General features: G+C 34.6%; 1 protein-coding gene across 1 annotated transcript in view; it reads left to right on the top strand.

The window, feature by feature from the left end:
* The first annotated feature begins 563 nt into the window (after nucleotides 1-563).
* LOC140669652 (protein gustavus-like) overlaps nucleotides 564-27,109 on the top strand; it is a 151,358-nt gene continuing 124,812 nt past the window's right edge. Inside the window, exon 1 of the mRNA XM_072899671.1 lies at nucleotides 564-1,757. Coding sequence (XP_072755772.1) covers nucleotides 1,318-1,757 — 440 coding nt within the window. The 5' untranslated portion in view covers nucleotides 564-1,317. The remainder of the gene's footprint in view (nucleotides 1,758-27,109) is intronic.

The following is a 27,109-nucleotide window of genomic DNA, read 5'->3' as shown; positions in this document are numbered from 1 at the left end:
ACAATGTTTATCTACAAATAAAATGTTACATCAATATTTTTGACATTTTTTATAACAAGTTTGATAGTATTTTATTAAAAAAATGAAAAATATAATATAAATATCATGCTGTTACTTATTATATATTAATTGTTATTATTCGTAGTAATTATTGAAGTGTCGTTAGAAATAATAATATGTCACCGATATATCTGTCATTCTTCTGAAAATGTACGAGCTTGTTCGCTTTTGTAGCTTCAACGTTCCCTGAATATTGATTGAAAAATTCAGCGTGCCAAAGGCAACCTGTGTGTCAAAGAACGCCGATGGCAGCATTTTGATTCTCGACATTTTCACAGTCCCGACCGAAACACCTTTCCTTTGAGACAGCCCTGAGGCACGTAAATTGCGCGCGCAGCCCGGTTTGAAATTCGTGGCGCGCAGCGGAGGATCCTTGGGGGCTGCGTTCCTCTCTCGCCTTTCGTTCCACGTCCGTTCGTACGTTCGTTCGTTCGCTCGTTCGTTCGTTCGTTCGTTCGCTCGCTCGCTCGCTCGTTCGCTCGTTCGTTCGTTCGTTCGTTCGTTCGTTCGTTCGTTCGTTGGGTTCGTTCGCTCTCTCCACCCGTTCGGCTCCGGTCGTGGAAGTCGATGCTAAGGTCGGAGTGCTCTGTCGCGCGAGAAGGGAGTGTCTCGGGCGCCTGTCTCGCCGCCCTCCTCCGGTCCTCCCAGTGATCCCGAATTTCCTCCGCGGGCACACGCGCTTCCCGCTGTTCGAGGATGACGCTCCCGAGTCGTCCGGTCTCGCCCGAGTCTGATACGCCCGGCATTATTCGCGAACGAACACGTTGGATTAAATGCGCAATTTAAGAAAGTAATAATAATAAATAATAATTATAGTAAATCGAAACTAATAATAATAACAATAAATCGAAGTTTGTTTTTGAGGAAAAACGAGAGAGAGAGAGAGAGAGAGAGAAAGAGAGAAGGGGAGGACCGTATTACGGATGTCCGCCAGGTATCTCTCAGTGGCAGCGAGTGCACCAAGACTATCGATTGCCAAGTGTATTTAAACGGCTGCGCGTGGAATCGCTAATAACTGCGTTCTCGCTCGAGAAGCGCTATCTTCTACCCTTAACGGTACATCACATCGTGACCGTTGACGACAGTCCGCCCTCTCTCGATTGATCGATCCATACGTCATCGTAACGCGCGTAACTCGATCTAGTTCGCTCGAGCGTCCCTCGAAGTGCGAAGGACAGTGCGGGATATCCTTGACACTATGACGAGACGCACAAGGAGGAGCCGGTAGTCCGCGGTTGGCAGGGATGTCCTCGTGACATGTTACCCCGTGACCTTGGCTGGCGCAACTACAACGTCCTCCGTGGAGAGGGTCGTCTTCTGGTGCGCGGATCCACGACAGGGAATACGAGCGGCCGATCTTTCAATCCGCGCGAGATCGAGTATCGCCTGCTACCGCTGGTGCAGGTCAAACCTGACTTTGTGATTCCATATGTGCTCTGCTGGAGGGTGCCGGGCGCGATTCACCGCATCCAAATTAATCCGTCGATTGTCCATCATCATCATCACCATCATCATCATCATCACCACCAACAGCAGCACCAGCAGCAGCAGCAGCAGCATCACTACCAACAACAGCACCGTCAGCGTCGACGACACTTTGAGGGAGCGTCGCGACCACGTCCACCACCTTCGACGGAGCATCGTCTCACGTACGGCGTGCAGCGTGACATCCTTGTTGAGTCTGGTATGGAAACAAGGTGAGTGATCCTGGAGATCGTCATCGAGGTCGCAGCGGATTGCGCGAGGTTCTGAGGTTCTGAGGTCTGTGGTTCTCGGGCGTGTCGTCTGCTCGGAGCCTGTCACGCTTACCACATCGATTTGTAAAATCATTTTTTTAAATTACTTCTAACCTGCTTCGGACACGACCCATCCTCTTCTCAGACGTATAATTGGTGATGTGTAATTAAAGGATGGAGTTTTATATTTTAGGAATCGCATTCCAGATTTTTTTTCATCGATGAAGTAAACGCGCTAGCTCTTCAAAATCTATTCAACTAATGAGTTTTATAAAATGATTAATTATTAATAGTGTCAATTTTTTATGTGAACAGTTTTTTATTAATTATTAATTATGTCAGTTATTTTATAACAAACAACAGTAATCAATCAGTATGATACTTGTATATACAATAATTTAATATAAAGATTTTCCACAATTTCACGTCATTGAACATATTTATATATAAATATATACATATTTATAGTACAATATAAATATATTTTTATATAAATATACATTTACAACAAGATGTGCGATAATGTTTGAATTTCGTTAAAAGAATATGATACTCTGATGCATTTTATAAAATATCGAATTAAATCTCTTTGCAAAAGGATACTTTTGGCGTTTTTTTTTTATTTTTTTATAATGGCCATTGATCAAACATGATTTTTTGTATAAAAGGATTTAAAACAAACAAAAATGGTTTATAATGCATATAATTTTCTAAATCTCTTTTCAGATATATAAAGCCTTATAATTCGTTTCCTAAATCTAGTTGCCTTATAAATTAAGTTATTTACAATAATGGTTTATAATATGATGTTTAAATCGATTTAAACTATTATTGTAAATAACTGGGCTCCAATGCAATTTAGGGTATTACGTATACAAAGCATTCTTATTTTAAACACCTTTAAGCAAAAAAAATCATGTTTAATCGATGACCGCTAAAAAAAATTAAAATGTACCTAATGTATCGCATATATCTCGACTTTTTATGCGATTAGGACATTACATGTCCTAATCATTTTTGTTTTCCGGCTCTTTATACAGAAAACCATGTTAGCTATTTTTTTTTTTTTTTTTTATAACGCCACCTTTCATAAAAGTAATCATATCCTTTTATCAGAAAATATATCTAGCATTTATTTTTTTTTTTAATTGTGAATATCTTTATGCATGCGTGAGCATAGATAGACATGCCACGCGCGGATAAACCCCGTCGTAATGCGGCCGTAAAGCTTTTCGGACACGCGACGCATCACAGTTCATTGCCCGTATCTCGTGCCTCTGTATGGGGCGCACCCTTGTCCGACAGCGAAATAGAAACATTTCGTCGTCACCTCGACTCGGCTCGGCTCGACTCGAAATCTGACACCGTGCCAGGTGTTCCTACAATAGCAAGAGAGTGCATCGTCGATTAACGTATCGCGCAGTCAACTCGCGACTCGCGGTCGTTATCGAATATTCATTGTGCAATTATGTTGCGTTCGATTCGATACACATGTTATTCAAGATATTAGAATCTATATTTATTTATATAAATACATGAAGAAAAGGCGAGTTGGAATTGCAATTGCACTAAAGGAGTTTTCAAGTGCGCCGATATCTCTCGGAAGAGATTTATAATGCGTGATATGATGCGATGTTAATACAATAGTGCACCATAATCTGATCTCTCATGTCGAGATATTCCTCTTTTTTTGCCCAAAGAGAGCGGCAAAAGCTCGTAAGCAGCTTCTTTCTGCTTGACGACCTCTCGCTGTCACTGACACCGGCTTTAGCCGACGGATTTTTCTACGAAAATCTAAAACCATACGCACAAAATAAGATTTATCTTTATGACACGTATTATATTATGAGAAGACAAGGAAGAAGAAACACGGATAATATAAATTATAAATTGTTTAAGATCTTATAATTTTATTAATTATTAATATATTTATGTATTATTAATATTATTAATATCTATATATATTATTAATATATCTATAAATGACTTTTTGCATAAATTCACTATTTTATCGCAAAATCGAAGCAGAAATATTGAAAATTTTATTCAGTCATTGGAGAAAACCAAAGACAATTATGCGACATTGACTCTCGCATGTGTGTAAAAGTCGTGTCACAGTGGACGGATCGATCCCTCGCAAGTGATATGTTCGTCACAATGCAAATGTACGTATCTCATTGGCCGAGGATATATACGTGTATGTAACGCGAGATTGCTCGTCAAATCCCAGAAGCATCGCGTATCTTCGGTTCGCCGCGGGGCCCTTTTTATAGCTTCGAAATAAAAAGGCCGATCGCTCATAAAAACGTACTCGCACGTTGGGGGAAAAAGGTTGTGTGAAAAGAGGAGGATTTTGTGCTGACCGTTCGTACGGGAAAGCCATTTCCGGCGGCTGAGAATGGCGGTTTCCCATTTTGCGTAGAGATGCCTTCGGAAAGCGCAAATACAACATCGAATAACATGACGTTCTTTAACCTTTTGCAATCATCCTCGTAATAGAGGCATAGAAAAGAAATGTCAATGACTCGCGTCGATCATTCTTTGACTTAAAGATGAATGTATAATATATTAAGAACATAAGAATTTTATAGATTTATTTTTTTATCTCTTCTGAATATGTTTCTAAAACCTGAACATATAATTATCTACTTGTCAGTTTAAAAAATATTTAATTTTTATATTTACATTAATTCTTGTGGGATTACGTATTGTAAAATTTATTGAAGATAAATTTGAAGAAAAAACATTAGTAGTCAGATTAAAATTTGTATATATGTACTGTGCAAAATTTCAGATTTATTTGAAAATTTTATTACATGTAAAACTGTGATGAAACATGATGCAATTATTGATCTACAATAATCGAAAAACTTTTGAGTTTCTTGCAAACTATATTCAGGTCTAAATATTTTCTACTATTAATTAGAAGAAAAATTAATTACAATTATGTTATTTAATAAAGATGTTAAAAATTATTTTGCGATGTATTTTTAATTTTTTAATTTAATTCTTTGCATAATTTCAGTCTATTTATGATTCAAAGAAAATCCTTAAAAAAATATATTGATTTAAAATAATATTTTACTATTAATTTTTGAATTACAACTGAACGAAACTTTATAAAAACAAAATGATGGCTGAATAAAGTTATTCTTTTAACTCACTGTATAATATTGTACGGCTTATACATTCTTAAGATTTCGCGAGAATCAAAAATCAAATCGTTTTACAGTCACGAGAGACCATTAAGAATATCCATGATTCATAACGTTATTACTGCTTAATAAATCTTTGATCACGTTACTATTATAAAGTATAAAGCAAAGAAATATTTATTGGTCGATGTATATTCTTTTCCAATGTCCGTTCATATGTATTAAGCCATAGATTTGCTCCCAAGTGACACAAATTGTTCACATTGATGTAGTAAAAAATGCAAAAAGCAAATGTCGTTCTGCAATGTATGGTCGACGAAAGAACCCGTTATTCGTTCATTAAAATTAATGCATTGTCATTGTACTTCAGGGAATAAATTATAAATACATTGTGCGACATTGAACGGTTTTTCTGCCTTCATTCATAATACTTTATAAAAAGGTAAATAAAAAAATTAAAATGTAGAGATTTATTGTTTTTCCAAATTTTTAAACACGGAAATTTAAATATTTAAGTGAAGTATATTTTTAAGGTAAAATATATCTTCTATAATATAGCATAAAAATGAACAAAAATGAACAAGAAGTCATTTTTATTTTATTTTTGAAAGGAAGTGGAATATTTAATGCAGCAAACCATTTTCTGGTGGTTTAAATTTTTTAAATCTTCTGCTCGCTTTTGTAATTTAAAATTTTCCTTTCCAAGTAGAATCTTGTTACTTTCACGCCATTGTAAAGCCGGAAGTTGCTTCAGAAAATTATCTACGGTTATATTGTAAATCAATCGTGTCTAACAAGTAGTAATTGTGACTTATAATAAAAGATACGTTTTCAGTTCAATCAATCAGTGCGAATACATTCGTATAAATGGATAGTGCTGTAAACATAATTCGGATCTAGGACGAGGCTGTAAGATCGAGGTTGATGGTGCAATGAGAAACAGTTGTAAGAAAACAAATAGAATCTACAAGATAAATAAAACGAAGAGATATCACTAACAACAAAATGAAAAATAATCAGTTAATGTTTGGCTTTTTTTGGGGCGAGGGGGGGTTACAGAAATGTCTCAAATTGTTAAAGAAATGAGTTATAAAACATGTGGCAAAATTATTTATCTTTATGTTTCCTTTCCATTAAAATTTCCATTAGAACATATCTGAATAATTTTTCTTTTGCTTTTTCTCTCATATATTTAGCTATATTTAAATCGATGTTTCTTGCTTAAGTTTAAATAAAGTTTTTAGATTTTAATGTTGATTATAATTTTTGATAAAATTACAAATTTCTTCCCGATCAACCGATCAAATATATTTGTTTATTTCTGAATAGCATAAAAAAGATAATTGAACCAATAATTTTCAGAAAAGATAAAAAATATAATTTTACAAAAGAGTATTTTACAAACGCTATTTTTATATAATGTATTTACACATTTTTTAAGTAATTAGATATATATTTAAAAACCATTTTATATAGCTCGAAATATATTGTGAGCGGCGAGATTATTTAAAAATAAATTCTGATATTTTAATAAATTTTTAAGTGTACTTGCTCCCTTAAGATATTAGGTTTTTTTCCAAGATTTATGGAAATGGACGATTTCGCGAAAAAATGTCATTATATAAAAAGCGATATAAAATTTAAATTTTTGCGAAGGCACACTCAACGACTCTCAGATATTAAAAGAAATGAGATCATCGAGTTCTCTGTTTACACAGTCATGGATGCTTGTGATTTATTGCAATTCGTAGAACTTTCAATATTTCGAATGTAAATCATTCATGTAAAAAAAAAAAAAACTCTGCATGCTTCTAAACAAAGTGTGTACAATTTACATAAAGATATAAAGTGTCGAGATAAAATCTTGTACACACTGTAATAAAATTGCTTTCATTTGCCACAGAAATAAAATCTGATAATAGCATATTACATCTACTCTTTGTGAATTTTATTAATATAAAAAAGTTTGCAATATCGCAAGATATTTCTTTGATTTTACATAATTTAAAAATTATTATAAAATTTAACAAATTATAATTATTATATATCTCAGTCATTCACTGTTTTACAAGTATAATTAATCAATTTTTTTTGTATGACATCAAGAATGTTTGTATTTGAAAGAATACATTTGGAAAGAATGCCAAATTCTTATAAGCATTTATAAGTAATAAATAATAATAAATCGTGTCAGAGATATTTCGTGATATGCAAAGTGAGGCATTTTGCTGTCACGTATAATTTTTCGCGGCGTTAAAATTAAGGAATGGGAATTCTAATTTTTACTTATCTTTTCAAGAGGATGCTTATTTCACAAAAGAAAATATCGACGTCGTCATTACAATTAAAGTTGCAATGTTCGAAAGTAACTGTCATCATTGTTCTGTCATGCATGCCTTAGACATGTGCAGTCGTTATCATTATTCTAAATTAATTACGTTTATCTAGATAAACGGGAGAGAGAAGGAAAGAAACGGTACGATAAAAAGAGGCATAAAAAGAGACAGATTGTTCAATTTTTTATTTCTTCGCAAGTAGAACAGTTTCTTGTCTTCGTTTTGAAAGAGAGATACGTTAATCCGTAAAGAGAAGACAAATCGATTTCATTGTAGAAAACAGATTATTCCTTCTATGCAATAATTAATAGCAAACCACGTTCAGAATATTTTTTATTTGCATCATCAGCACCACGTTCTCTCGGTGCAATAAAACACGCCTATCTGATGTCATTATATCTTAACGTTTCGCGTGAACTAGTTTAGTGCGTGTTATTAATTCACAGAAAGACCCGAGGAGGAGAGAAAGAGACAGGGAAAAGCAGTCCCGAGAAGGAAGCGAACTTTCTCGATCACGTAGCTCAGATCGTTGCACAACAATTAATATTTGCAATTTTCATTGAATTCCGTCGCGTGTAACCTTTTGCATAAATACATCGATCGTGAATTATTATCTTGCGATTAGAAATTCATTAAAGACGCTGTAAAATGGAGATGCCGTTCTTCCAGATGATTTTTATTAAAAGTCAAGGAGCTTTAATTACGGAACGACAGAATAATTTCCTTTTTTTTCACGCTTGCAATGTTGCAGGTGCAACGTGTAATTTGTTAAGCTAACGAGACTTAAAACGATGTAAGATACGATGTGAACTTTTTATAAAAGTTTCCTATTTTACACATCAATAGCAAAAGACATGGCAACTATTGAAATTACATATTATATAATGTGTATGTACATATGTATATGCAATATTCATTTAATGGAATATCAAGTGGAATTTCTGATGTCTGGGATTTTTATAAAATTTAATATGATTTTTACACATTGTAGTTTTTTTTCCCTACGATTTGCAATATTTATGACGAACCATAAGTTTACTCTCAATTAATCTTTACTTCAGCTACGGCAGTCTTTTTATAGACTGAAAGCTCCGACAAGTATTTTTTGTAATTTCACGCGCTATACATGCATTATTCGGCATAATAATGTAAAATATGTTTATAAATTTATAAATTTTGTAAAATCTGCGTCAATGAGAATATATAAAATTTTACATAATGTGTGTCAGCAAAACATAGGCAATATTTATCGAAACTTAATGCACGATGAGATTAAAATATACAAAATTTTGTGCTCGTTAATTTGTGTTTTTACATATCGCGTTACGTTCGCAATTTATATTTTAGATATATTGCTCTTTTTGTCAAAAACAATACAATTTGTACCAATAAGAAAAACTATCATACGTTGTCACATATCATCGGAATTCGTGAGCTTTTGCGGAAAGGGAGGATTTCTTCGTCAGTTTGAAAATCCTGACGAACGATCGCGGGGACAGAGAAAGCTCGCGAAAGAACAGCGAGGGGGGTGAAAAGTTTTCAAAGACGATTTTTCTAGAGCAAAAAAAAAAAGATGGCGCGTTGTTACAGCTCCCAAGATATCTTTTTCTCTTTCTTTGTCTTTCTCTCTCTCTCTTTCCCATTCTGACGTACACAGCGATAAAAACCCTCGGATTCCCCGGGACTTTCCTGGGTTACACGAGTCATCAAAAACTACCCCGTAAAAGAAAGTAACAGACATGTATGTGGAAAAAAAGAGAGCAAGAGAGAAAGAGAGATAGAGCTCGTCGACATGGCGCGTCGCGATGTTAGATTTAATTTAAGCATGTCGGTCCGAATCTTCAGCGTCTTTGCGATGCCGCATTGCTCACATTCCCGTCGACTTCTTCCGGGAGAGTTGATAGCAACAGCGACGCCGTGCGACGAATTTTAGGAGCGGAAACAGGCTCGGTATCGGTATCTCGGGCTCCAGTTTGTCTCCATTAAAGAGATATAAAATACTCGCCGACATTTTGTTCTCTCGACGAACAAAATTGCATTGAAAATGTACTTGAAATTAATTCCTTAGTTCCTTTTCACCCTGTTTTTCCGAAAAGTAATAACAGTTACTCTTTGCGATTTACACAAATCTTCCAGTGAACATTTTTGCCCCGATAGCTCTTGATGAGTTTCCTGAATAATGTATGCGCCCATGATTTATACAGGTTTACTTGAATGACAGCTCGACATTTTTTTATAAAAACTATTGTGTTTCACATACGTTAAAGATCTTGAAACGCCTTTTTGTTTTTACACGGTACGACCGCAAACACCTGCAAGGCTCATTTAGAATTATATGTTTCCTGCATACAAGTCGTGCATCGTGGTGTTTGCCTCCTTTTCAAACATACGTTTTCCGAGACATACGCTAGGTGCCGACAGTCGGCCATTTCTCACTCATAAATTATTAATTTCGCAGTGGAAGGGAAAAAAAAGTTTGTTCTGAATGACTATACGTATTACTAATTATACAGTTGAGCGTACTAAACACTGGATAAAAGATGTTGTAAAGAAATGAAAACAATTGGGGTACGGAAATAATTTATATCTATCCGCGATATATATGACAATAATTACTTAATATTTTATTATTGTGTTTGCAGTAAGCTATATTTATAAGTATATACACGATACTTTTCAAAATATACATATAAGATGTTAAAATGTACTTGCATAATTTTTAATAGCGTACAAAAAAATAATTTTTTTAATTATAATATAAATATTAATGTCAAATATTAAAAGAAAAATTCTAAGTTTGTTTTCACATTATTTCGCATGATGTTAAAAATTCGTACTTTATATAAAGAAATGTAGTTTAAAAATATATCATAAAAAATATATCGTTATTATAAATATTCTATTATTGTATTATTGTATTTATATATTATTCTATTATACATATAATAAACTTATTCTCAAATTATATAGAACAATTTTATACATAAAATTCTTCAATATTATAAATCGGTCGCAAGTGATGTGAGAATTATATCGGTATAAAGTCTTAAACATATAAGTAGTTTCTAATGTATATTAATAGATAAGATATATAAATATATGAGAACAATTTTGTGAAAATGAAAATTCTTTATTAACAGTCTAAATAATCATTTTTTAATTGAAAGATTTATATCTCTTTTCTTATTATTCCAATGTTACAAAAATTGAACAGTGAAGAAAAGGGGAAAAATAGTATAATTGAGTAGAATATACTGAAATATTTATTAAATTGAATGTATATATACATATAATACATATAATGGCTGTACATATTCGTTAGCTTGAGTCTTTATTAAACTAAAATTTCACAAATATTGTCAGCTTTAAATTACCATTATTATACAAAAAATTCGCACTCCGAATATCCGGAACTCAAAGCCGCGTGCCAATTGACGTCACGTGTGATTTAGCCATTTCGTGCAAAACGAGATATCGGACCAGCTGTGTAAAACAGATTATCCTCAAAGCCGCGCGGCATGTTGCCCCTGCCTCTCTCTCTCTCTCTCTTTTCTTTCTCTCTCTCTTTATAAATACATTTTTTTATTACATTCGCTTAATCATAATCGTTTAAAACAAATTATTGCACACATCGCCGTCAGGCTCGACCGCTGCCTTCTCTCCGCGTTAACCATCGTTCCTCCGCGTACGGAAAAGTTCGAGCCGCAATTCGCAAACCGGTTCGGTAAAAAAGATCCCGACTTGAGAGATCGCAACCTGATCGGTTTCCTAGAATATCTCTACATCTTGGAGCTTCTCGAAGCTCCAACAACGTCTGCGTACTTCAAAAGTTGAACTTTTTTCCATACAACTTTCATGCTACGTGCGGCTCCGCAAAAATAAATCCAGGAATGTGAGAAAAAGTTAGAAATCTTACTTCAGCAGACGTACAGCAAATATTTCGGTGCACTTGTGAAATTTGAAGTAATTTTCGAAATTCTTTTCGGACGAAAACTCGACAAAGTCTCGTATTATCTTCTTTCAGAATTTTGAAGAAAATTTCCAGTATTATAGAATAATATATAAATGTGTGTCTTAAATTTTAAATATAGAGTCTGCTGAAACCCATTCAAATTAAATTTTATTGAAAAAAAATGATAAAGTAATATTTTAATATTTAATTACAATTATAATTTTACAATCTTTCAATATTTTAACAACAAAATCTCTTTTCTCTTGGAAAAACTTTTTTACATTTGTAATACTTCTAATATGTAATAGAATGAAGAAAATATTTAATATATATATGTAATAGTAGTTTTTATCTTCTCTTCATGTGATATTAAATTTAAGAAAAAAATATAATCTTCTCTCTCTCTCTCTCTCTCTCTCTCTCTCTCTCTCTCTCTTTCTCCTCTTGATTATAACAACCAATTAGTACGAGATAGAGAAATCAATATTGAACTTAATTTTGATCACTTAATACGCTGAAATAAGCCGAAATTTACAAGACGCCCAACGCGAACAATTTGCACGATTTCGTGTAATGTTTTTTTCAAAGTACAAAATGTCAAATATTGTTTTACGAGTTTTTAAATATTGTAAAATCGTTTTTTAATGTTTAGATAAAAAGACAAATCTCACATTTGTCACTAAAATATTTTGTGAGTAGTATTTGTGTGTATATAAGACACGGCTTGAATGAAAATTTTCATGTAATCACGATAAGAGCAAAAGAATGTAGAAAAAATTCAAGCAGTGAAACTAAAGGAGAAATTCGGCCAATCTAGCAATCTCTTCCTTTTTCTCTTCTTCATTTAATCTATCATTCTCAAAAATACTCGACTGTTGGTTAATTAGCTTATATTTTTCGTTCTACTAGTTAAGTTCTTCTCGCATGCTGCAGAGTTCTAATTCCGGAAGCAACCATGTTTTCTCGCAATCTACTATATTCGACAAGAAAAATAATAATTCCCCTTCGCAATTCTCTCGAGATCCGAATGAGAGCCACTGCATTAAAGCAGACGCCTCGCGACGTTGCCGCACCTCGCAGATCTCACTCTTCTATCGACCGGGCGGCGTTGCCGCTCCTTTACCATGCCCCTTTATCGCCCCTTTCCAACGCAGCCCCCTTTCCTCCCCTTTCTCTCGCTCCCGCCCTGTCTGTCTTTTTCTCCTCGCCGATGGCTGTCCACATTTCTCTCTTTATCCACTTGGAAGTCGGAGCCCATCGCTAGATGGCTAGACCCTTCTCTCCCTTTTTCTCTCCCTTTTCTCTCTATCTAACTCTATCTGTATCTTCTTCTCCCATTTTCTTCCTTCTTTATTTCTCCTTTTCTCCTTCTCCTCCTCTTCTTCCTCTGTCTGCCCGCTTTACCTCCTTCTAATACAGCTGTTCCATCTTTTCCTAGGACAGATGCCGCAGCTAGGTGCAATGTCATCTTTATTATCCCTTTTTCTCTCTTTCCTCTCTTCATCTCTTCTTCCTGAACCTTCCTTCCTGCCCGACAATCATTCGATAAAAGCAAGCCAATCGCGAACAGCTCGTCTGTCGATGACGAGGTCAGTCTTCTTCTCCCTTTTTGGATCCGGCTCAATGTTGTTCGTTGTTTGGACGTAACCTCCTGATACTACACCGATATTTCGCGAGTAGTTTCAAACTATCGGAGTAGATCGAACAGCTCGAACTTTCTCGCTTGCACTAGTCGACCAAGTTCGACGTTTCCCCGACACTTTTCGACACGTCTCGCGAATGAAACATCGCAGGGAGCTCGGTTGGAAGTGCACGTACGTACGAAATGTACGTAGAACGAAATCGATTCTGATTAATATAAAACTCTAGACGAAAATTCCGAGGAAAGTAATATTATACCGATGTTTTATTCCGTAAAATATTGTTACTTTTTCATTTTGTACAATAATTAATTCCTTTCTCGATCGTTAAATGAGGATTTTATCGTATCAATTTCATATTACTCTCGTATATTGCTACGCTGAACGTATACTTTTCATAATTGAACATCTTTTTCATTTCGCGTTCATACCATTTCACAATTTCCAGCAGACTCACGAAATAAACTTGGAATCTGTGTAATCTGCGCGAGATATGTTTTTCATCAACCTGAATCTCCGTCTTCGAGCTAGTCCGTAGCCGCGGTGGTCTCTCCCAGAGGTCCGCACTTCTGACTGCTTCTCTTCCCTCGGATCGTCAAGTATTCGACTTCGTGACTCACCAACGTGGACATCATCCAACGGTCGGTGTAGGTCGAGGGGCATCCGAGATCTGGGTCGGTTTCCGTTGGAATTACAAAACGAAAAAAAGAGTCTACATGCTATATGAATTCCCTTCTTAACATTCCATTTGTAAAACCGCCGCTTTTATACGCACTCGCTATTATCTGCCTAACGTGATCTCAGATTTGTATCGAATACTTTGTTATAAAAAATTGAGTTACATATATATATATATAAACACTTTTAAATATTCAAATTAGTATTATTTTAATTTTGTTAGCTGATAATTTAGAATTTACAATTTAATACTCAATGTTGATAATATTTATATTTTTACGACTTATATTTTTTTAGATTAAATATTTCAAGACCCTACACGAAATGCGTGATATTTTTTTATTGAATGCTTTATCAACTATATCTTCCTCTTCTGCTTTCTTTTTTATTATGACCATTAAGATAAAAATTCTTTTATTATGACTATTAAGATAAAAATACGGGACAACTTAGTTTATAAAAAAACGACATCACAGGATTTGAAAATTTACATCTTTCACTGTCCATTTTTCTCGTGAAGCAAGTTAGCTTTGATGAAAGGAGATGATAATAAGAAGAAAGATACGATCTTTGTTCGTGAAACATGAATAAAAATCCACAGAATCTTGTTTTTTCATGAAATTTTATGAAACTTTCTGAATTGACAATGTTCAGAAAAGACAATTTTGAATACGATATCTCGCTATATCCGACTTGTCACTAAAAATACATAAAAAAAGCAAATACAAGGCTTTATTTATGCACTGAAAAAAAATAATAGCGAATCAACATTATCAATAAATACATGACATATTAATTTGATTAAGAAAGTTGTTGAATTAATAAAATAAATGTCAACTACTTGATTGATGTTTTTAAAATTCAACATTTTTTTTTCACTTTGTCAAAAATGACAATTTTTCATCGATCCTGCCTTATTAATCAATTTTTAAATTTGCAAAATAATATTGAATTTATAAATAAAGAAATAAAATAATATTGCAGATACACAATTGATTATTTTGCTATTTTTAACTAAATTTAATTTTAGAAGTTTTAGAACAAATTCTTCAATAACATGCTACTATGCTTATCTAAAAAAATATATGCAAGATATTTATCTATAAATAAGATGTTTATTTAAACATCACGAACATTTGTCACGAAAATTCGCGTGCTTATATTTGCAGCGTCTTGACGTCAGTGCACATATTAAACTAAATAATTTATAGATATGTATATTTTCACCCATCTCACAATCGCTTTCATATCAAACCTATTTTACTTATTATGTCTGATTATTATTAAAATAAAAAATATTACAAACATTAAAATCAAAGAAAATGCGTGTGGTTGTTTCAGAGAATCAAATGTGTAAGAAATTAAAAAAGAGGGCGAGAGACCCTCATTTATATTCTCATATTCCTCACGGCTTACGGATTCAAGTTCTTGAGAAGAATCCATTCCCGTGAATCTATGTTACTCAAGGATCGTTTCTCGAAAACGACCGGACTGATCTTAATAATGCGGCTACCTACCTACCTACCTACCTACCTACCTACCTACCTACCGCATACTACGATCCCTTTTGCACGACAGGGGCAGCAACCAGACGGGATAACGTAGTGTAATGAAGATTAATCTCGTCTAGCAGGCGCGCACCGACCGTCCCGCGCATTCATAAATCAATCATATCCATCCGATTATCATTCAAATCGGTCCTCGATCCTCTTCGTTGCTTGCCGAGACTATATACATACATCGTTGCGCGGAAACATCGACAAATCGGCCACGATCGGTTGGCCATGACGACCTAAGAACCTAAGAACGATCACAATTGATAGCGATTAAATCGAACAGATTGAAGTTACAAGAAGAGAGCGCTTCATATTCCATATTTATACTCTTTGTCATTTCAATAACTAGTCATCGCGAGAAAATTCGATCGTTTGCCTTATATCATTTAATTGCCAATGACAATTTATTGTACAATTACAAAAATAAGAAAATAAGGCTACATAATTATTCCTTATTTTTGTAATTTACATTACAACGAGCTTCGTCATTATATTTATATATTATAAATTTATTGTACAAATTATGGAAAATATATGCTCGCGCAAAAAATACTGTTGAAATAATGACGATTTAAGTGAAATATCGCAAGCCGAGAAAATCCACCAACCGTAAAATCCCTCTTAATTTCTTACTGTTGACGTTTATTCGCTATTATAAAGCTTATGATAATGAAGATGCCTCTATATCTTTGCGCATTCCCTTTGTAAAGGAGAGAGCTTACCGACATTTTACGCGAGGCGTCGCACGCTTATTGCAATCTTATACATTATGGAATCCCTAAAGAGAAAAAACATTTCAACTCCTCGGGAAAGCTCGATTAACATAAATCGAATCGGTCTAATCCTGCGATATCTGCGAAGGATACGATCGAATAGATATGAGGTTCATTTATGCAGAAATCGATTACCTTTTTCCGAGGAAAATTAATTATTGCGGTTGATACTGGAAAAAAAAAAAAAAAAAATACAAAAAAAAATAAACACTCGTCGCGAGAGTGAAAAAACGTTATCGTGTCCCCTGAATATGAGAGGACACCATCGCGACAGTTTCGAAAGGCCACGTGTCCCTTTCCCAGCGCAATCACGTTGCTTTCCCCTCGTTCGCCGACGACAATAACAGTAACGTTCGTGCGATTCGCGAACCTCGGAGTCGGACAACGCAAACGTGTACGCTTCTTTTCGCTGTGCACACAGATCGTGTGTGTGCCGTGTGCGCGCTCAATGTCTGCCCCTGAGATTCCCCGACCTATCATCATCGGGGCAAAGTAACCGCAGACCGATCGATTCGGGGAACTCTCTAATTTGCCTTTTCAAGTTCGCCCGTTGCAGCGAAAGAAGGGCCGAGTATGATGTATCAGGTAGCGGTCGTGTTAGAATTTATGGTACGCTTTGGAAATATTTCCACAAGCAATTACGATGTGTCCGTAAAGCTTGGGGCAGGTGCCGACGTAGCTTTTATCGTTCTTCTTCCCTCCTGAAGGTTCGGTATCTAATTTAGTATCTGCGTGTGTTGCAAAGTATTTCGTCAAATATTATAATAATGCTTTAGTTGCAAATCAATTATTTAAATGAAGCATTACATATGCATTTATATATCCATTTAAACGCATTTTTCTATGCGTCATATAATATTACACAAGTCTTATATTATTACATATTTTATAAAATTTAATATAATATTCTGATGCTAAAAACTTAAGAAATTTATAAAAAATGAAGTTTATTAGTTTGACTTCGGGAAATACTTAGAATAATCTTGTAAATATTTTTTTTTAACATGGTTATTTGTATAATAAATATTACACTCCGATTGCGCAGAGAATATATTAACAGCTTTAATTACAAGTTGATTCAAGATCGAGCGTTTGTTGGTCTAATGAAAAATAAAAGGATGCAACAGGATAAAGTCATCATCAATTATGCGACAGTCGCGCAATTCGAGGACCGAATGTAAATCCGGTATCTGTCCAATGACCACAAGCATACCGGTACATTTAATATGATAATCGACGGTGCACGCATATTAGATCAAGCTTCGGTCTGTCTGTGAACGGGAAGACCGGTTCCATGATGCGATGAAGACGGATTAAGGTTGATTCATATTATGCGACATGACGCGATGCATATGCTTGTAACAAGACGACGAAATGTTCGAAAGTGAAATAAAAAAATATCAGTGTCTTTATTTTCATCATAATACTATAGGGAAAGGCATTTTAATGAGTCGCGAGTGATGTATTATTCAAGGAAAATTAAAAAAGTTTTTTTTAATATTTTTTATATAAAATTCTGTATTTTATACATAATATATAACGGGTTACTTTATTCTTCTTGCATAACATCATATGTATAGTGATAAAAAAAGCTGATAAAAAAAGTATATCTACTTTTTAAAAATAGCAATATAAATATTAAAATATTAATTAATATTAATATATATATATATATATATATTTATATTTTATATGTATATATGAGTTGATTTTTACGCACTTTAAGAAAAGTAAAAATATAAAAAAAATTTACATAAAAATTACGAATTTATTATATTACACATTTCTTTAAACGTACTAAATAAAATGTATACGTATTAAAATGAAATTTAACATAAAAAAGTTTATAGTATAATATATATTAATAAAATTTAATAATGTATATAATAAAATTTAATATAAAAAGTTTATAGTATAATATTATATATTAATATATATAAAGTGGCTATAAATTCTAGTCTTTATTTCGATTTAAATTCGAAATATTTAAAATCGAAAGAATACTTAAACACGTGTCATACACGTTTTTTTTATTTTTAAATAAAAATTTTATGTAAAAAAAAAATTGCACAGCGGGATTGGCAGGATACTTTTCCCGCTGGCGAGGAAGAGGCGATCGAGATTCGTCGCCGGAAAATTACCAGGATGTAACGTCGTTGTACGCAGAGTCGACTCGTAAATTTAAATTTCTAGCCGATCGAACGATTCGCCCGTACAATGCACGGCAGCATTATGACAGTGCACGCCAACTTTGTGCCGATTCTCTGGCGAGCTTATGCACGGTAGATAAGTTATGGGTGAGCCGCGATCGATTGACCCGGGGAGGTGTGTTCGTATTGTGAGAGGACCGTCGTACTTAGATAAGAAGTTACGTAATTCTTAACGGTACAAAAGACACCGTTCGGTATCTGTCTTTTTTATCGAAAAAAAAAAAAAATATTGATAGGAATGACATAACTTTGAATGTGTGACACATAGGAAAAAAGAAAGGATAAATAAATTTTATAATCGTTCATTTTCATTAACGCACGTGGATTTTATCAGACCAGATATTCAATTGTGTTTCGCGAATAATCTCAGTCTATAGTGTGATTTTAGATAATGTTTTTCTGGGCATCAAGGTTAATTGGTATAATGCATGTTGGAGTTGCACACTTGTGCAAATGAAAGTTTTTCATGCGGGCGTATATTATCTCTCACTTTAACACCTTAATAACGACGTCGCAGCAGCGGTCGTTAATTAGGAAGTTAATTCACCGGCGGCGACTTTAACATGCGCTTCCACACGGCTATGCACGCCCATACATTTCCTAAGATTCGCATATTAATTAAGACTGAACGTCTGCAACAATCGTGATCACCGCAGTCACCTTGGCATTTGTGTCGAAATGGATACGCGCGTCGAACAATGGCTATCGTTAATGAGTCGCGCGTAATAGTCGGCAAGTATTAGCCTCGCTATCGTTAGGTGACGTTTCATCACAACGAATAACAATGATGCGTACTTCGGGTTATACGTGTGTATTCTTTTATCATTTGCAGATGAAGATTTTATATTCTCGATAAAAATTAACATTCTCGCACATCTCGATTAAATACTTGTAATAAAATGTATAGTTGAGGGAGAGAGAGAAAGAGAAAGTCAATAAACATTAAGCAGAAAACAAGTCCATTTTTAACCTACATTTTTTTTCTTCCATATATTTAAGTTAAATACTTTGAATCTTAATTAATTACATTTGTTTGTTCGTGAAGTCACTTTTTATTTTGCGCAAGACTTTAATTTTACTGAAATACAAATCTGGTAAACTTTTTTCTCTCTTTTTGCAATTTTATATATATCCTTTTTATATATTTATATAAATTAATATTAAATTAATATTAATTGAAATTATTATTTTACATTGTAGTAGAAATATTTTCGCTTTCTTTCTCTAATATCATTATTTAAAAAAATTTTCTTTTCTAAAACATCACATCTCGTTTATGAATTTCAAAGTTGACGGAAAAGAGAAAATGTTGGGCAACATCTATATAATCTCCACAAAGAATAAACTCCGGAAGCTACCGTTAGAAATTACTGAATCTGTAAGCCTTTTCAGTTACATATAACGTGTTACTGCTGTATATTTTTTTATTTTTTTACACGCATTTACGTGTAAAAAATGGCGATGTAAAGAAGATGAAGATGATATGTGGCGCGAATGTTTATTCTCAAAGAAAAGCAGTCACGTGGCACCGTATGACGATGGTTTGTTTGGAAAACGAGAAAGAGAGAGAGAGAGAGAGAGAGAGAAAGAGAGAGAGAGAGAGAGAGAGAGAGAGAGAGAGAGAGAGAGATAAATGAGAAAGAAAGGTAATGAGACTTGGTATCTTTTTCACTACCGCCCCGCCATGTTGAAAACCTCCCTCGGGGCTGTCGTTTACAAGGGCGTGGGCGTGCAAACCCGGGGAATTTAATTTTCTGAAATATCAGATGTCGAAGGTAAAATGTCCTCGTCGATGGCAATTGCAAGTGCGTTTTTTCTTTCATTTCGTTCCTCTACTTTATTCTCTCTTCCATCTCCTCCTCTAGTTCTCTTATTATTGAGTTTATTACCTTTCTTTTTTTCTTTTTTTATTTACAACCATTAAATTATTAAAATTGAAATAAAAGTTGTTAAAGGGACTTTATTACAACGTATTTTCCTTTGTCAAATATTATTTACAAAATCGTGTCTTAACAGAAGCGCTTTAATTGATATTGTTACTTTTAAATCGGTAACTCTGTACTCTTATAGTCAGTAAAATGCATTATTCTAGTATTAAATGTAGTCATTCGATAACTTGGATGTATTCTGTATGTACAGGAATGTAATAATATAATATTACAATCATATAGTGTGTCGGTCATATTATCGAGATCTAACAATTGTAAAATAATAACTGGTGCATACATTATATAAGGTGAAACTAGGATAATTTGCGCATTTTTAAATTCTGGTAAGTGGAATAAGATGTGAGCAGCAGTGAACATTATTTATAGAAGCTTCGATTAAATTCATATGTTGATTCACGTATTTATCAGTGCGTTATTGACAATTTTTTGTTTGGTTTGTTGAAGAGTACTTGGATTTTCAGGAATGTTTTGTATCTTTTTATTATAAATATTTTATCTCTAAATAATTGTAAATAAAATGATTTCTAGTTAATTCTTTGTTTAGACTATTTCATAAAATTTTGAATTATTTGTGAAAATTTCTATTCGCCGATTACGTGAATGCAATTTTTCCTACCTAATAAGGATAGTTTGCGCAGAGATTTCGTGTATTTTATCTTCAAGAAGAGAGATTAAAATGAATTTGTTTATTCAATTAATTTCAAAATCAAACATTTTTTTTGTTTTTATCTTATCTACTATATGTATTTAATTATATTTTACATAATGAATAAAATACATAAAATAAAATATGCAGTTTTTAGTTTTTTTTTCTTTTTCTTTTTTGGAACTATTTTTTTGTACAAGGTACCTTTTTATTTGTTTCTTTTCTGTAGTCTACTTAACTCTCTTAAAATAATAAAACAATTTCTATTATTTTTCAATCTATTATTATTACCTATTATTATTATCATTATTATTTATTATATTTGTAGAGTAATAAAACAAATTCTAATAAATTTTGATAGAACTAAGTAATTTACATTTCTATTCAATCAAAAAATTATCTTTCTTACACCGAAAAAATTGTATTCTCTATTTTAGAAGAATTCCTTCTAAAGCTTTCCTCCAATAAAATATTCTAAAAAATTCAGAATATTCTCCTCTAATGATCTTTTGTTAAAAATAGTATATGAAATAAAGAAAATATTCTTAAATTGTATCATACAAACCCTATTTGCGCTTACACCACTAGAGGGCATAACGGTATATTTTTCCCGTAGATAGAAAAACCTTTCGCAAAATATAAGAACCCCAATCCACAAGAGAGCTCAGTATCGGGGCTCAGCCCTGAAGATGCAAACTGCAACGTTTGCGAAACGTCATTGTGTGCATTACGCTGTTCAATCACGCGGCATCCATCCGAAAGTCCCCAGTTTAGACAATTCTAATGGCCACGAAAGCCTCAAGACTAGAAGTGTATATATATTCTTACATATTAAGAATATCTAATACTTTTCTATTTTTTAGAGGATTTCTGTCTTTAGTTAAGAAAATCCTCTTGGCGCTTATTTTAGAGGAAGATATTCTAAAAATAAGTGGTATATATTCTTAAAATGAGAATTTGATTTTTTTGGTGTATTCTAACGTAATTTCTCCTACCGCAAAATTGAATTTCTGAAAAACATTGCATTATCTAAAATTGCTTAACATACAAAGAACACATTTGTAAATATATTTTAAAAATTAATAAAGTTTCGATAATTATAATAATTAATAAACATTTTTAGTGATTTTTTTTCCGAAATATATCCTAACTTTACCTTATAGATATTAGCATATCGATGTGTACACGTGCAACGCGCATTCGACATTATTTATCGACGGATTATACGAGCAATTGATACGACACAGCTATACCATGTTCCCCGGGCTTTCGGCAAATATTTTCCGAAGCGATTCCATTGTTGAAGAGTATAGCCCCATCGCGTTATGAAAAAGCCAACGAATACAATCACGAGGTACTACTGCTACGCACGTGTTCTCGTTGGAATGCAATGTGGCATCGTCGTGAAAAAGATTACCACATGAAAATATTCGATGCCTCGAATTACTCGATCGCATTCATTCACTGATAAATCGAGTGTCGTAACATGAAATGAATTCTTCTCGTCATTATTATTTACCTAAACATCGCATATAGTTTGGTGCGCAGTTGTAGTATCTTGTGCTTTCTAGACTTATTTTTGTTCATTAATTACTACGAATTTGTAACTGATATCGATTATCTCTGTTGTTTCAGGTAAGAAGGATACTATTGGTGTTCTAATCAGATTTTCCTGGTTTCACGTAAGTAGCGCGTTATCGTGTTCCATTGCGATAATGTACGATCGATCGGCGACATAAAACGTCCACGGTTTAGAGGATAAAGATGACAAAGGGTTTCTAACGGGCTTGCAGAAGCAGGGAGAAGTCACAAAGGGAAGAACCCGCGACGCGTGTAAATTTAAGGGTTTCACTCAGCTTTTTCTCCATCGTCCTCCTTCGCGTCCCACAGTAATATTCCCGGTGCCTTCATCCGCCACGATTGTCATTGTAAAGATACATACGCGTGAAAGAAGGAGAGAGAAACCAACATCCCCTGGTGTTCTACGAGAGATCATTCACCTCACAACGAGTTTTCGCGCGAAACTTTGCGAACCCATTGTGAATGGAACATTTAATACGGCGTGCGATTATATATTTCTCCCTCTTTTCCGCGGTGAAATAAAAATTTTATGACGAGCAGCATTTTTTTTTTTTTTTTTTTTCGGTTAGATTGTCAACGTAAATGTAAAAGAAGAAGCGCGCACGAGATCGATGAGCGTCATGTAAGTTGCATTAAAATCCGTATATTTTTTCGACGGCAAGATTTTACGACTGATGAAAATAATGTTCGTCGCATCTTGGGAACGAAGTTTCTCATTAATGAGCTCTTATCGAGAAACTTTGGGATCTCATTGTCAGATGTGACATTTTTATCGCGATCGAAAAATTGCGAAAGAAAAATTCTGCAATAGCACTTTAGTTTAAGAGCACGTTGTATTTTATGCGTTTTTACCGGTTTTCGATAACGTAAAATGGTAGAACTATTTATATTACTGTTTTAATACACCCAAGAGAATTTTTGTCGCGAGGAAGCGGGTACTGTAAAAAAAAAAAAAAAATTACCGTATACGTTACTTTTATGCATGTTGCACGGGGAACTCTTCGGATACGCGCCTTCATTTGCAGTAAAGTCGCTACGTTTTTCAGGGCGAACGTCGCCATTTGCCTTAACCCATATCTCGTGAAACTTTTTGCATCATTTCTATACGCGAATGTATAAAACAATATTATAGCCAGCAAAGGAAATATTTTACGTGGATTTTGCCGCAGACAAGTCGTGCAGAGACGCGCAATTCCTTGGATATATAAATGGTGCCAAATCATCGTGAAAAATTTTGCGGAATCAGTACGCTATTCTTGCGCGCGATGGAAGCCAAGAAGGGGATTAATTGTACCCAAAGAGTAATTTATCAATTTCCCCGAGGTTCTTTGCTTCTTTTCGCGGAGATGATCCCCATCGGAGAAATCGTAGTTAGGATCTTTTGGGGTCGTACGTTAACCCCGACGGAGGGATGAGTAGTCGAGAGAAAGAGAGAGAAAGAGAGAGAGAGAGAGAGAGAGGGAGATAAGGGGGGAAGGAAACGAGAATGAGAGAGAAGGAGGGATGGAGGTAAATGCAATCTATGTATTTGAGTTGTATCGGCGGCTAGAATCGTTGCTGACGTCACGTATTACAGGCATGCGCTTACTACCAGCTGTTTTCGACATCTGCGCGTACACCATATTGAAAATTATGCGAAAAGTTGTGACAAATGTGTTCACGTTAGCGTGGCACGTGCTCATTAATTCGCGTACTTTGCTACGCTCAGGAAAGGATATCGACGAGAACATATTGTGACTTTACTCGAGTTAAGCAGCGCGTAAATTTAGATGTATAAACATACGTTTCGCGATGTCAAACAAACGTAGCGCGAAAGTTTCCGGTTATTTTTATTTAAATAATTATGGAAACAAAATTCTCTCTCTTTTAATCTTCCTAGGATTCTGTTTTTATAATGCATATTAAGTGAAAGCTGAAACAAACTTTTCTCGCTCAATTAAATCTCATTGCGTTTGCGCTTTTTACGAGATATTAGATATTTAAAGATATAAATTTATGTGGCGATATTTGATTTTTTTTTTACCTATAATAAAGCAAAGCGTGATCTTTTATGCGTCAATTAACGCAAGATCTGAGAGAGAGAGAGAGACGGAAACAATTAAATGGTTCGTAGATACGGAAGGTAAAGTTTTCCCATATGGCCTGTAAAAAATATCGAGCGTAACGTCACCGTGTTGCGTTCGTGCGAGTAATGATTATATTTTATCACGAGATAATTTTAAGGATGGTAGCCTTCATATAATAACAATGCGTTTGCTTATTCGCACGCTACTTTAATTCAATGTGCGTCAATTCTCACGCGCACCTGCCTCTGTACTTTAACCGTCAGATCGCTTACGATAATCACTTTACTTTCAATGCGATACAGATATTTTGAAAAAAAAGACACATAATTGCATTGCTTGCTTCGCATTATCTACGTTATATATTGTTGATGTAATTGTTATATCGAGTAGTTATTTAAATTAATTTTCCGTTGAAAAAATCATATTACGTCGCGTAAGAATAGGGTAAACTAGCGTATGATGGCCATACGGAAAAGATGGCCATAGTAATTTTTTCAATAATCGCTACATAGTGCGCTTTTTTAGTCATTATGAAAGATAATCGATATTTACAGTAGTTTATGTGCATACATTGTTCGAAATAACGACATTGTGAATCTTACATCATATTTTTACTTTTGACTACCTGCAAAGTTTTCCATTTGTTCACTAAAAACTGTTATAACGTCGAATAAATTACAGTTAAGCTATCGCAATCGACGTTAGACATATATTATAAAGATATGTAAATTGTTGATATGACCTATAATTTTTATTTTTGTTTTCACTATTTTTTTTATAAATATTATGGCCATCTTTCCGTCACTATGGTCATCTTTTCCTTAAAAGTTGAGTAAGATGGCCAATGCTTATGTTGTACTATTTGGATAATATCAAATTTCTATTAAATATTTTCCTTTTAATTTCGATAATATTACTAAAATTTAAGCTTCAGTGAAGATAATATGTCAAACATTATTAAAAAATAACAAAAATAAAGGTATGTTTTTTGCATTTTGAAAAACTATGGCCATCTTACCCGAGTTTACCCTATAAGAGCACTAATGGAGATTCTTGATAAATCTCGTAGAAGCCGTCGCCGACCGGGTCCATAATTTTGTCGCTCGACGCCCGCGCCGGCACGACTGTCCGGTCATAAATTGACTCTTCCGTTTCAATTATTTTCCGCGATTATTCAAACTGCATCCGGCAAAGACGGGCCGGAAAGTTTTTTCCCTTCCACGACGCGAAAATTCTGAGATTCGCGCTCTTTTTCCCGCGCCTTCGCCCGGGTTAACGAAGTGTCTTCGAAGTTTCCGCGGACGAGAAGTTGTCCCTCCGCCTCGAAGTGGAACGTGAACGTTTGCATTTTTCATCAAACGAGGTCGAGGAGAGCAGGAAGCGAAGGTAAAGACGCGACAAGACGTGCACGTGCGACAAAACGCGCGAAAGAATGCAGATCGGACATTTTAGCGGAGAGGAAGTCCCGTGATTCTTTTTATCGCGGCGGAACACGAATGTGTGTATGCACGCGTATCTTGCTCGATTGCGTTTTTTTTTTTTTTTTTTTTTTTTTTTCGAAACTACTGGCACGTGCGTCACGACGCATGCTGTCCGTTCTCGGTGATAGATCACGTGCCATCTTCCGCGCGTGTTTTCCGCCGCGCTACGCGCAACTAAACATGAAAGAAACGTCTCCGAATTCCTCCTTTTTATCGCTACGTGACCTTAAATCGATCGGCACGTATAATCGTAACGGCAGCGACTCAACGGTATCGCTTAAAGAATGTTTCTTCTCGGAAAACTCGTGGGGAAAGACAAATTGACTTTCATACGTTTACTTTCTGCAGCTTATTAATTTGTAAATTCATAAATTCAGTCCATTCAATGAAATAAAAAGTTTTTATTGCAAAATATGAGAGACGTCTTATCTAGATAAGCGTTCAAAATACAAGCAAAAGGATCTTATATATGGGTTACTTATAAACGTGATAACTGGCGAAAGAAATTTATTATCATCGCCTATACTTACAGTCGACAGCCATTATCGTGGATGTTAGAACTTGCGTCATGTTTTGTCGATGCTGCCAATTTCATGATATTGTCTGGGAAAAGCTTCTACCAAATTTACTATCAGCGTTTCCCATAGGTCCCTGTAGCATTATGCAGCCTCCATTCGATAGGAAACTTCCTATTCCGCGTGCCTCGGGATATTTAATCTCGAAGATGGAATATTTATATATGACTTGCTCTCCTAGGGGATCATCTGCCATCCTATAACTATACGCTCCGTCAAAAGTGTACAAATTTATGCGGCATTTAACATCGTCCAATTGCTTGCCATCACGTACGATTACAATCGTTCGGGGACGATTTCTTTTTTAATTTTAATCTCACGCGCAACGAAATACAAACTGATCGTTCGAAAATTGAACCAAGTTCGCGCGACGAATGGAGTGGCGAATAATCGGGAAAGATTAAAGACGAAGAGCGACGGTGCCTTTTTGGGCGGATAATTAATCGTCGGCCGGAATCATTGATTAATTTGCACGGCGAAGTTCTCTGAGCGAGACTGAAAAATTCAACGTCTCCGCATCGCGTATTCCTGAAGGGTTCTGTTCGTGTTCGTTCGATCGTGCACATTATATTATACATGCCTACCTACGTCGGATCGTTAAACTTTGAAACCCTTCTCTTGTTGGGAAAGTCATCCGTGTCGTTCGTGGAAAAGCCATGGGAACCCGTAAGCAAATAGCACTTCGTTAGCCAATCCTATTCCGCGATGCGTTATC

Source organism: Anoplolepis gracilipes, chromosome 1 (assembly GCF_047496725.1).
Source record: "Anoplolepis gracilipes chromosome 1, ASM4749672v1, whole genome shotgun sequence".
Classification (NCBI taxonomy): Eukaryota; Metazoa; Arthropoda; class Insecta; order Hymenoptera; family Formicidae; genus Anoplolepis; species Anoplolepis gracilipes.
The sequence above is the reverse complement of the archived record's forward strand: the minus strand, read 5'-3'. Positions and strand labels throughout refer to the sequence as shown.